The 12,148-nt window shown below is 42.6% G+C and overlaps 1 protein-coding gene across 50 annotated transcripts in view; it reads right to left on the reverse strand.

Moving 5' to 3' along the window:
• The window catches only part of EPB41 (erythrocyte membrane protein band 4.1), a 233,172-nt gene that overhangs the window by 19,007 nt on the left and 202,017 nt on the right, over window positions 1-12,148 (reverse strand). For 39 of the 50 annotated variants that reach the window (XM_055389777.2, XM_055389773.2, XM_063701052.1 and 36 more), the window contains one exon: window positions 3,345-3,473. In XM_055389777.2, the coding sequence (XP_055245752.1) occupies window positions 3,345-3,473 (129 nt within the window). Of the gene's footprint in view, window positions 1-3,344; window positions 3,474-4,672; window positions 5,123-12,148 lie in introns of all 50 variants that reach the window. The other 11 variants (XM_063701041.1, XM_063701037.1, XM_055389667.2 and 8 more) reach the window with 1 other exon arrangement.

Below are 12,148 nucleotides of genomic sequence, written 5' to 3' on the forward strand. Positions count from 1 at the left end.
TCTCTCTTTCTCTTTTTTTCTCTTTTTTTGAGATGGACTTTTGCTCTTGTTGCCCAGGCTAGAGTGCAATGGCGCCATGTTGGCTCACTGCAACCTCCACCTCCCGGGTTCAAGCGATTCTCCTGCCTCAGCCACTCGACTAGCTGGGATTACAGGCATGCACCACCGTGCCTGGCTAATTTTGTATTTTTAGTAGAGATGGGGTTTCACCATGTTGGTCAGGCTGGTCTTGAACTCCTGACCTCAGGTGATCCACCCACCACGGCCTCCCAAAGTATTGGGTTTACAGGCGTGAGCCACTGCACCCGGCCCTCTTTTTTTTTTTTTCGAGACAGGGTCTTGGTGTGTTGCCCAGGCTGGAGTACAATGGCATGACTCTAGCTCACTGTAGCCTTGAACACCTGGGCTCAAGAAATCTTCCCAACTCAGCCTCTGAATAGCTGCGACTACAGCTATGCCACCACACCCAGCTAATATATATATTATATATATTATATATTTAATGTGTAATTATATATTAATTTATATATTTAATATAATTATATGTTGTATTAAATATATATTATAATTATATAATTTAATATGTATAATTATAAATATATATATAATATTTTATTTATATATATATATATATAAAAGAGATGGGGGTCTCACTTTGTTGCCCAGGCTGGTCTGGAACTACTGGTCTCAACTGATCCTCCCTCCTCAGCCTCCCAAAGTGACTGTGACCAACCCTAAAGTCACTGTGACCAACCCTAATTCTCTTTTTTCTAATTGCAATGCACATGCTTTTATTTTATTTATTTATTTATTTATTTTTGGAGACAGAGTTTCACTCTTGTTGCCCAGGATGGAGTGCAATGGCGCCATCTTGGCTAACCGCAACCTCCGCCTCCCAGGTTCAAGCGATTCTCCTGCCTCAGCCTCCCGAGTAGCTGGGGATGTGCCACCATGCCCAGCTAATTTTTTTGTATTTTAGTAGAGACGGGGTTTCTCAATGTTGGTCAGGCTGGTCTTGAACTTCTGACCTCACGTGCTCCGCCTGCCTTGGCCTCCCAAAGTGCTGGGATTACAGGCGTGAGCCACCACACCCAGCAATGCACATGCTTTTAAATTACCAAGCCACACTGTTTCCTAAATGGAGATAACATCATCCAGCTCATGGTGAGGTGAGGATTAAGTGAAAAGATTTATGTGAAAGCACCTAGCCAGAACTTCACATGGCTATCTCTTTCCCATCATTCAGACCTCAGCCAAAATGTCACCTCCTCAGAGAGGAATTCCCTGATTATCCTAGTCCCAAAGCAGCAATCTTTCATGTAATCCCATATTGTCTAACTCTTTACCCCATTTTAGTTTCCTTATAGCATTTACCACTGTCTGAAATTTACTTATACATTGTTTATGTGCTTTATTGCCTGTTTCTCCTAACTAGAATGTAAGTTCCAGAGGGTAGGGACTACGTATACCTTGTACATTGCTTTGGCTTAATATTGTGAACACTCAATAAATATTTGTTGCAGGAATGAAATAACAGCTCAGTTTATAGAGGGAACTGTTTTTCTTACCTTTGGCTTCTGTGAATAACAAAAGAAAAACAATTCAACATAAATCAATTCTAGTCCATTCAAACTACCAAAAGTGAGAGACATTTTACTGAAAGTGGGAAGTAAAAAAATTTTTAGCAGGGCATAGTGGCACACCTTGGGAAGTCAAGGCAGTTGGATCCTCTGAGCCCAGGAATTTGAGATCAGCCAGGGCAACATGGTAAAATACCCTCACTACAAAAAATTAGTGAGGTGCAGCTGTGCATGCCTGTAGTTCCAGCTACTTGGGAGGCAAAGGTGGGAGAACTGCTTGAGCCTGGGAGGTCTAGGCTGCAGCGAGCTAAGATCATGCCACCTGCACTTCAGCCTGGGCAACAGAGTGAGACCCTTTCTCAGAAAAGAAAATTTGGCCAGGCGTAGTGGCTCACCAGTAATCTCTTCTTCTTCTTCTTCTTCTTTTTTTTAATGCAGTGGAGCAATCTCGGCTCACTGCAACCTCCTGTGTTCAAGCGATTCTCCTGCCTCAGCCTCCTGAGTAGCTGGGATTACAGGTGCCTGCCATTACACCCAGCGAATTTTTGTATTTTTAGTAGAGATGGGGTTTCACCATGTTGGCCAGGCCGGTCCTGAACTCCTGACCTCGTGATCTGCCCGCCTCGGCCTCCCAAAGTGCTGGTATTACAGGCATGAGCCACTGCACCCGGCCACCAGTAATCTCTCCTAAAAAGAACTATAATCCCAGCACTTTGGGAGGCCGCGGCAGGCAGATCACTTGAGGTCAGGAGTTCGAGACTAGCCTGGCCAACATGGTGAGCCCCAACTCTACGAAAAATACAAAAATTAGCCATGTGCACATGACTGTAGAGGCTGAGGCAGGAGAATCACTTGAACCCAGAAGGCAGAGGTTGCAGTGACCTGAGATCATCCCGCCACTGCACTCCAGCCTGGGCGACAGAGTGACTGAGACTCCATCTCAAAAAACAAACAAACAAACAAAAAACACTTAAATCCTCATAACACCATGAAGTAGATATTAATGTCATGGACAGAGGAGATCAAGGCTCAGAGATATTCAATTACTTGTCCAAGTCAGTAAGTGGAGGAGCCAGGACTTGAACTCAGGTTTTTTCAGACCCAAAGCCCATGTTCTCAACCATTACACTAGACTGCCTTATGCAAATGAATTGGGTGGATATAAGCAATCAGATCTAAGACAATTTTGCTTTAAAAAAATTTAGGCCAGGCGCGGTGGCTCACGCCTATAATCTCAGCACTTTGGGAGGCCAAGACAGGCGGATCACGAGGTCAGGAGATCAAGACCATCCTGGCTAACACGGTCAAACCCCGTCTCTACTAAAAATACAAAAAAATTAGCCAGGCGTGGTGGCGGGCACCTGTAGTCCCAGCTACTCGGGAGGCTGAGGCAGGAGAATGGCGTGAACCCGGGAGGCAGAGCTTGCAGTGAGCCGAGATTGCGCCACCGCACTCCAGCCCGGGCGACACAGCGAGACTCTGTCTCAAAAAAAAAATATTCAGATGGCATTTCCTGGGCTCAAGAGATCCTCCCACATCAGCCTCCTGAGTAGCTGGGACTACAGGCACACAACAGTGTGCTCTGCTCAATTTTTTGCTTTAGATAAAGTAGTCTGGGACCTTCTTAGACCAGTAATCTCTTCTAAAAAGAACTGCCCCAGAAAAACCTGGTATTCTTGGCGATAAATGACTAGAAACTCTGTGAAGAAAGGTTATTAATTTTGTTTGCAGCCTTTGGTTCTGAAGCATCAAACCATGTCCTACCTGGGCAGCCTCATAAGTGATGGTCTTGGTCTCAGTGTGGACAATAGGGACGTCTTTGGTTGGGATTTCACTTTTCACAGCATTGGCATTATCTGAGATGGTGACAGTTTGTGTCTTCACCAGGGGAGGCTGTGAAGCAGTAAGGAAAGAGTTACTAGAGTATTTCTGAAGGCAATGGAGAAGTAATCTTCTGACACTGATCTGATCAAAGTGTTAGCTTTAATTAAGTACAGAGCTAGCTCAATCTACAAATGTGTTTACCCTGCCCAAGACTTCGACAGTATTCCAAAGTAACCCTGACAAGGTGTCAAATCATGAGGGATATTAAAAAGCAGCATTACTGTAATCACTTTCATAAGCTTAATGGAAAGCTGTAAGAGCAGTTATGATTGGTGATATAAAACACTTCAGACTGACCTTCAGAATTTGAATATAAAACGATTTGCCAAATAGCAATCACTTTGATTTGTCCTTGTGTCTGTACCATTATAATTAAGAAAATCAGCCACATTTCCTCCACTAAGTACAAATGGTACATGAAACAGCAGTGGCAATGGAATGCATTACCCTCTAATTCATTAACTTCTTTCAAATCAATGTCAGAGATTCACCTTGGAGTTATTGAGAAGAGACAGTATTTGGAAAACTGGAAAGAAAAAAACAATCAGTTCTACCACCACCTGGTGATTAATCCCAGAATTTCAGAAGAATGAACATTAGTGGAATACCAAAGGCCTTCTTGTCCATCTGCTCACCTTCCCCAGGAGTATAAATCACACTGAAACTACCATTTGATTGTAATAAGGTTAAGTGGCCAACCACCTTAGCATAGGAAATCAGTGCCTATGATCCTGAATGCTCTTGTGGGTGGGGTCAGTGGGAGTGGTGGGCTGCACAATGTGGCTGCAGTACATAAATTATTTGGGGCCTGAAATCTCATAAGATGAGTTGCCCCTTTAATTAAGAGTATTTGAATTTTTTAAGCATGGTCTCAGAACACTGAAGCCTCCTCACCACAGAAGTCACCGCCAATTCACCTCTTTCCATAGCCCACACTTGAGCAAGGAAAAGATGAACACACTTAACCAGCTTCATAAAGACTGACAGCTGGAGTTTTGTTATCAGAGAAGAAAGCATTTCTAGCCATGCAGTTAATTCCTCTGAATGAATTTCTTTGGCATAATCAAAGGCTTTATTTTAGTCTGTGATTTTGAAAACAGCAGAGAGGCCACTACCCTCACCACACCACCACCACCTCCTCCACAGGACAGATTCTGGCCCTCTTCCAAAGACAGTCATTAGACCTGCATCATTGAATAAATTACTACCTGGAAACTTCGAATGAGGGTGGGGAACTGGTTACCCACATGAAAGTCAAGAAATGATCCATTTTGTTTTCCAAGTGGCTCTCCTGGTGTAACATGTTCTTCACTACTCTCTGCCTTTTTTACACCAGGTTGCAGCTGACAGGAAGCTGGTGTTACTGAGAACTTTAAGGCACTGGCCTGTTCCTCCACTCCTATACATTCCCCAGTTGGGCCTCTTGGCATCTCCTTAATATCAAGATAGCCAGCTGCCCCCTCCTCCTTCTCTTCTGTCTCCTTGCTGCTTATGGAGAGGGAGCCAAAGGCAAAGCTTTGCAGAGACTCCGACGGGGTGGTCATCTGGCTTTTACTAGGAACTACCGAATGCTTGGGACCCTCCCATTCAGAGTCAGGGTTAGTAGATGGCCCCTTTGTCACGACAGCCACCTCCTCTGTGCGAATGCCATTTATACTCTACAAATGAATGAACAGATACAAAAGCAAGAAGATTAGGTATAAGTGGGAGAATGAACTCTGAGAATCAACAATGATTTTTGGAAGCCTCAAAAATATTGCTACTAATATAAACTAAGAATCTTAGCTGATAACGTGGTCAAAAGGAAGAGCTGCTGTTCACTACACATTATCAGCAGCTTAAGCAGTTCCAACCTAAGTTTGGTCCTATTTCTATATCATTGTTAATCTGAAAAACAATTATCCAGCAATTTATATTCCTATGGTCTTCCTTGTGTTACTTAAAGGAGTTACTTTGTCATTCCTAAATGCCAAAGTTATTACTATGCACAGGACACAATGCAATTTGTGCATCAATCAAAATATATATATATATATTTTTTTGAGACAGGGTCTCACTCTGTCACCCAGGCTGGAGTGCAGTGGCGTGACCATAGCTCACTGCAGCCTTGAATTCCTGGGTTTAAGGGATCCTCCTGCCTCAGCCTCCAGAGTAGCTAGAACTACAGGTATGCTCCACCAAAACCTGGCTAAGTTTTACATTTTTTGGAGAAACAGGGTCTCACTATGTAGTCCAGGTTGATCTCAAACTCCTGGCCTCTCATAATCCTCCCACCACTGCCTCCCACAGTGCTGGGATTACAGGTAAAACACATTCTTGAGGAACCTAATCAGGTTGAAAAATGTTTCATATTTCCAAACTGTATGTATCCTCACACTAGCCCTGCATGGAGAAGCTAAAATCTAGATTAGTTGTCAGGGAGACAGAAGTTGAGTACATCTAGCACAGGCTTACTTCAATCACTGTCATGGCATCAAACATGATATCAAAAATGGTGAAATGTTTCTTTGTAAACAATTAAAATGACCCAGCAGCTGAGATGTATTTCTTCACAGATGAATGACACAACACCTCCAACCTCCAGGAGAAATAAATCCCGGAAACACAGAGTTCCCTCCTGGGCCAAATACCTCACTCCACAGGAAAAACAGTTCTAAAGCAAGTAGAGTCAGCACTCTGTACCTGTGGGTTCTGCATCCATGGATTCAACCAACCATGGATCAAAAGTATCTGGAAAAAAAATTGCATCTATGCTGAACATGTACAGACTTTTTTCTTGTCATTGTTCCCTAAAGAATATAGTATAACAACTATTTACATAGCATTTATATTTTATTAGGTATTATGAGTAATCTAGAGATGATTTAAAGTATTCAGGAGAATATGCATAGGTTATATGTAAATACCATGTCATTTTAAATCCAAGACTTGAGCATTTGTGGATTTTGGTATCCAAGGGAGGTCTTGGAACCAAGGCCCCACAGATATTGAGGGACCACTGCACATGGAAGAGAATGTGGAAGAGAAGATACCATCCCAGTAGACGGACCTATTCCTAAAGTTAAAAGAAAGGTGCTCTAAGTGGAAGAAGAAGGAATTCACACTAGTAGGAAATGAATTAGTCATTTGAAAAATAACCTTGCCACAAAAAGAATAAAACACCTAGGAATGCCAGCTAACCAGGAAGGTGAAAGATCTCTACAATGCTACAGTAACCAAAACAGCATGGTAGGCTGGGCATGGTGGTTCATGTCTGTAATCCCAGCACTCTGGGAGGCTGAGGCAGGCACAGATCACCTGAGGTCAGGAGTTTGAGACCACCCTGGCCAACGTGGCAAAACCTTGTCTCTACAAATATACAAAAATTAGCTGGGCATGGTGGCATGTGCCTGTAGTCCCAGCTACTTGGGAGGCTGAAGCAGGAGAATTGCTTAAACTCGGAAAGTGGAGGTTGCAGTGAGCTGAGATCAAGCCACTGCACTCCAGCCTGGGTGATAGAATGAGACTCGGCCTCAAAAAAGAAAAAAAAAGAAAAAAAAATAAGAAAACAACAACAACAAAAAACAAACACCAGCATGGTGTACTAGTATGAAAATGGACATATGAAACAGAATAGAGAACCTAGAAATAAGGCCACACACCTACAACTATCTGATCCTCGACAAAGCTGACAAAAACAAGCAATGAGGGAAGGAAGAATTCTCTATTCAATAAATGGTGCTGGGATAACTGACTAGCCATATACACAATATTGAAACTGGATCCCTTCCTTATACCATATACAAAAGTCAACTCAAGATAGATTAAAGACTTAAATGTAAAACCCAAAACTAATAAAAACCCTGGAAGACAACCTAGGCAATAGCATTCCGGACACAGGAACTGGCAAATATACATATATATTTGGAGACAGAGTCTCGCTTTCTCGCCCAGGTCGGAGTGTAGTGGTGTGATCTTGGCTCACTGCAACCTCCGCCTCCTAAGTTCAAGCGATTCTCCTGCGTCAGCCTCCAGAGTAGCTGGGACTACAGGTGTGTGCCACCACGCACGGCTAATTTTTGTGTTTTTAGTAGAGACGGAGTTTCACCATGTTGGTCAGGCTGGTCTCGATCTCCTGACCTCGTGATCCACCCACCTCGGCCTCCCAAAGTGCTGGGATTACAGGCATGAGCCACAGTGCCCAGCTAAGAACTGGCAAAGATTTTATGATGAAGATGCCAAAAGCAATTCACAACAAAAGCAAAAATTGACAAATGGGATCTAATTAAACTTAAGAGCTTCTGCACAGTGAGAGAAACTATCAATAGAGTAAACAACCTACAGAATTGGGGAAAATATTTGCAAATTATGCATCTGACAAAGGTCTAATATCCAGCATCTATAAGAAACTTAAACAAATTTACAAGAAAGAAACAACTCCATTAAAAAATGGGCAAAAGGACATGAACACTTTTCAAAAGAAGACACGCATGTGGCCAACAAGCATAAGAAAAAAGGCTCAGTATCACTGATCATTAGAGAAATGCAAATCAAAACCACAGTGAGATACCATCTCCCACCAGTCGGAATGGCTGTTACTAAAAAGTCAAAAAATAACAGATGCCAGTGAGGTTGCAGAGAAAAGGGAATGCTTACACACTGTTGGTGGGAATGTAAATCAGTTCAACCACTGTGGAAAGCAGTGTGGTGATTCCTCAAGGAGCTAAAAACAGAACTACCATTTGACCCAGCAATCCTATTACGAGGTATATACCCAAAGGAATATAAATCATTCTACCATTAAGACACATGCATGTGTATGTTTATTGTAGCACTATTCACAATGACAAATATATGAAATCAACCTAAATGCCCATCAATCGCAAATTAGATAAAGAAAATGTGGTATATATATACCATGGAATACTATGCAGCCATAAAAAAGAACGAGCTCATGTCCTTTGCAGGAACACAGATGGAGCTGGAGGCCATTATCCTTAGCAAACGAACACAGGAACAATAAAAGCAAATACTGCATGTTCTCACTTATAAGTGGGACCTAAATGATGAGAACACATGGATACAAGGAGGGGAACAACAGACACCAGGGCCTACTTGAGGGTGGAGGGTGGGAGGAAGGAGAGGATCAGAAAAAATAACCATTGGGTACCAGGCTTAGTACTTGGGTGACAAAATAATCTGTAAAACAAACCCCCATGACACGAATTTACCTACATAACAAACCTGCGCATGTACCTAAAATAAAAGTTAAAAGAAGAAAAAGAAATAACCTAACGAAAGCCAAATGTTATGGCAAGTGACATCTGCATGTGATCACCAGAGAGCTGTATATAAGCCACTTAGGCATGAAATCTTGGTAAGAGCCTTTGACCATATTACAAACCACACAGAAACAATAAAGAAAGGAAGAAGGTGTTCCTGGCCAGGCACGGTGGCTCACGCCTGTAATCCCAGCACTTTGGGAGACTGAGGTGGGCGGATCACCTGAGGTTGGGAGTTCGAGCCTGTCCAACATGGAGAAACCCCACCTCTACTAAAAATACAAAATTAGCCAGGCGTGGTGGCACATGCCTGTAATCCCAGCTACTCGGGAGACTGAGGCAGGAGAACTGCTTGAACCCGGGAGGCAGAGGTTGTGGTGAGCCAAGACCATGCCATTGCACTCCAGCCTGGGCAACAAGAGCGAAACTCCGTCTCAAAAAAAAAAAAAAAAAAGAAGGTAAGAAGGTGTTCCTATGAGTAAACAATACAGTTTGAACCAGCTTACACACTGTAGTACTCAAATCAATGTTATATGTATTACATTAGGAAAATCACTGCTGCTCCTTAACTTGTAAACCAGCCTCCATTGTGATGAATATTAACCAGGGCTCCATAAAGGCAAGGAAAGACACACTGCACACAGGAACTTCAGGCCAGCTTCACTCCCAAGCCATTTTGAAACATGCAACTCAAAAGCATCTCAAACTGGCACTAGTTGAATTCATATTAGATAGATCTTTCTTTTTTTTTTTTTTTTTTTTGAGACGGAGTCTGTCTCTGACACCCAGGCTGGAGTGCAGTGGTGCCATCTCAGCTCACTGCAAGCTCCGCCTCCCGGGTTCAGGCCATTCTCCTGCCTCAGCCTCCAGAGTAGCTGGGACTACAGGCGCCCGCCACTACGCCCGGCTAATTTTTGTATTTTTTAGTAGAGACGGGGTTTCACCGTGTTAGCCAGGATGGTCTCGATCTCCTGACCTCGTGATCCGCCCGCCTCGGCCTCCCAAAGTGCTGGGATTACAGGCTTGAGCCACCGCGCCCGGCCTAGGTAGATCTTTCATTGGCTGATAACAAATATGACTTAGGATATGAAAGATGGAACTGAAAGACTGACAACAAGGCTATCTCTGTCTGCAAATGTATCTGAGATACAGCAATTATTTTTGACAAGAATGTATGAATTTCCTCATATTTAACATGAAAATAGTACTTGGTTTGACATAGGGTTCTGAAGATCAAATACAATAATATACTGTATATGAAACCATATTGTAAATTCTAAAGTACTATACTTATTTAATTCAACCAACCAATGAGCAGAGCACCTATAATGTCCTAGGGCCTGGGGGACACTAGAATGAATTTGTCATATTGTTAAGATGTTATGCTACTTTCCAGGGCACTTATCTCACTGTTTCTTTTGAGTCAGGCAAGTGGCTATAGAGCTGTCCAAAAATAGATCAGCTGGTATTAAACAAATAGGCTTTCTGAAATTGCTACATGCTAGTCCTAGCATTGTGAATAGCTATCTAAACCCATTCACATGGAGAGGAACTTTGGGCTTCTTCAAATAATTTGTCACAACTGAGAAGGCTGATTAATAATCAGACAAATACCTAAGATAATCAAGAAAGAGCCAATTTTGTGCCAGTTTGTTCAAGTGATAAGTGGTAGTCTGTCATCAAGAAGCTATTCGTGAACTAAACATTACTTAGGCCAGCACCACCTGACCCAAACTTGCCTACTGCTGAGTTAAATTAGACAGAACAATCTCTTTTTTTCCAAAGCATGTATAGAAGACAACAATGATAAAAGCCCTAGCCACAGTAATTTCAACTCAACAAATATTTACTGAGCACCTAACATGTACTAGTCTTCAGAAATAAAAGAAAAACATAACAGTTGGGTTGGATTACCATTTATAGCACACTCACATATGGTCAAATCAACTTCTCAAGTTGACACTGTTATCCAGATCTCCAGGACAACACAGACAACTATTTGTTGAGCATCCTCCCAGGGGTGTAGAATGCAACATGTTGCAAACTAAACTCATCTCTGCTGCTCTCTGGGCTTCCCACCCCAACTTCCTCTATCATTTCTTTTTTTTTTTTTTTTGAGACAGGGTTTCGCTCTTGTTGACCAGGTTGGAGTGCAACGGCGCGATGTCGGCTCACTGCAACCTCTGCCTCCCAGGTTCAAGCGATTCTCCTGCCTCAGCCTCCCGAGTAGCTGGGATTACAGGCATTTGCCATCGCGCCCAGCTAATTTTGTATTTTTAGTAGAGACAGGGTTTCTCCATGTTGGTCAGGCTGGTCTTGACCTTCTGACCTCAGGTGATCCACCACATCCGGCCCCTCTGTCACTTCTATCATATTAGTAGAAGGCATCTCCATCCATCCATCCAATCATCCATGCCAGAATTCTGAGAATCATCTTCAACTTCTTCCTTACATTTATCCGCTAACCCCCAGAGATTATGTCATCAAGGCATTTTTATTCCATTTTAATATCTACTTTATCTATTTGCTTTAATGTTTCCCTCATCAATTCCCACATTTACTACCTTTGTTTAAGCTCTTCGCCCAGGCTGGAGTAGAGTGGTGCAATCTTGATTCACTGAAACCTCCACCTTCTGGGTTCAAGTGATTCTCTTGCCTCAACCTCCAAGTAGCTGGGGTTACAGATGCGTGCCACCATGCCCAGCTAATTTTTGTATTTTTAGTTGAGGCAGTGTTTCACCATGTTGGCCAGGCTGGTCTTGAACTCCTTACCTCAAGTGATCTGCCCACCAGCCTCCCAAAGTGTTGAGATTACAGGTGTGAACCACTGTGCCCGGCCTGTTAAAGCTCTTAGAATGCCTCATCCAGATTACCACAAATGCCCTCAACAGTTTTTCTTCTTTCCTTTCTTCCTTCCTTCTTTCTCATCTCAAACCTTCCTTGAACATGTCCTCTGTTATGCTGCTAAAGTGCTTATTTCTAAAATTAAACACTGAAAATTCAGTTTTCTAGTTTAAAGCCCTTCACTGGGTTTTAGTAAGACAGAAAATACTTTAAAATCTGACCCTTACCTCTCTCTCCAGCTTCACCCAGCTACAACTCCACATATATCCTTCTCCCCATTACTTCAAAACTATTTGTATTCCCTAGGACAGAGCATCTTTCTATTATCTCTGTGCCTTTGTAAATCTTATTCCTTCTGCCTGGAAGTCCACACTTAGCTCAACTGTCATTTCTTCTAGATTTTCCTTGGCTGACTAAAGTATGTTTAGATACCAGTCCTCTTTTGTTCCCATTGTACCCTATCATCACTGGCATATTCATCTGTCTTTTCCATTAGCCTATGAAATCCTTGGGGGATGAGAACTTGTTACTGTCTTACTTAGCTCTCTATCTTTCTTGTACAGTTTTTGGTGTGTAATA

This window comes from Gorilla gorilla, chromosome 1 (assembly GCF_029281585.2).
Source record: "Gorilla gorilla gorilla isolate KB3781 chromosome 1, NHGRI_mGorGor1-v2.1_pri, whole genome shotgun sequence".
Lineage (NCBI taxonomy): Eukaryota > Metazoa > Chordata > Mammalia > Primates > Hominidae > Gorilla > Gorilla gorilla.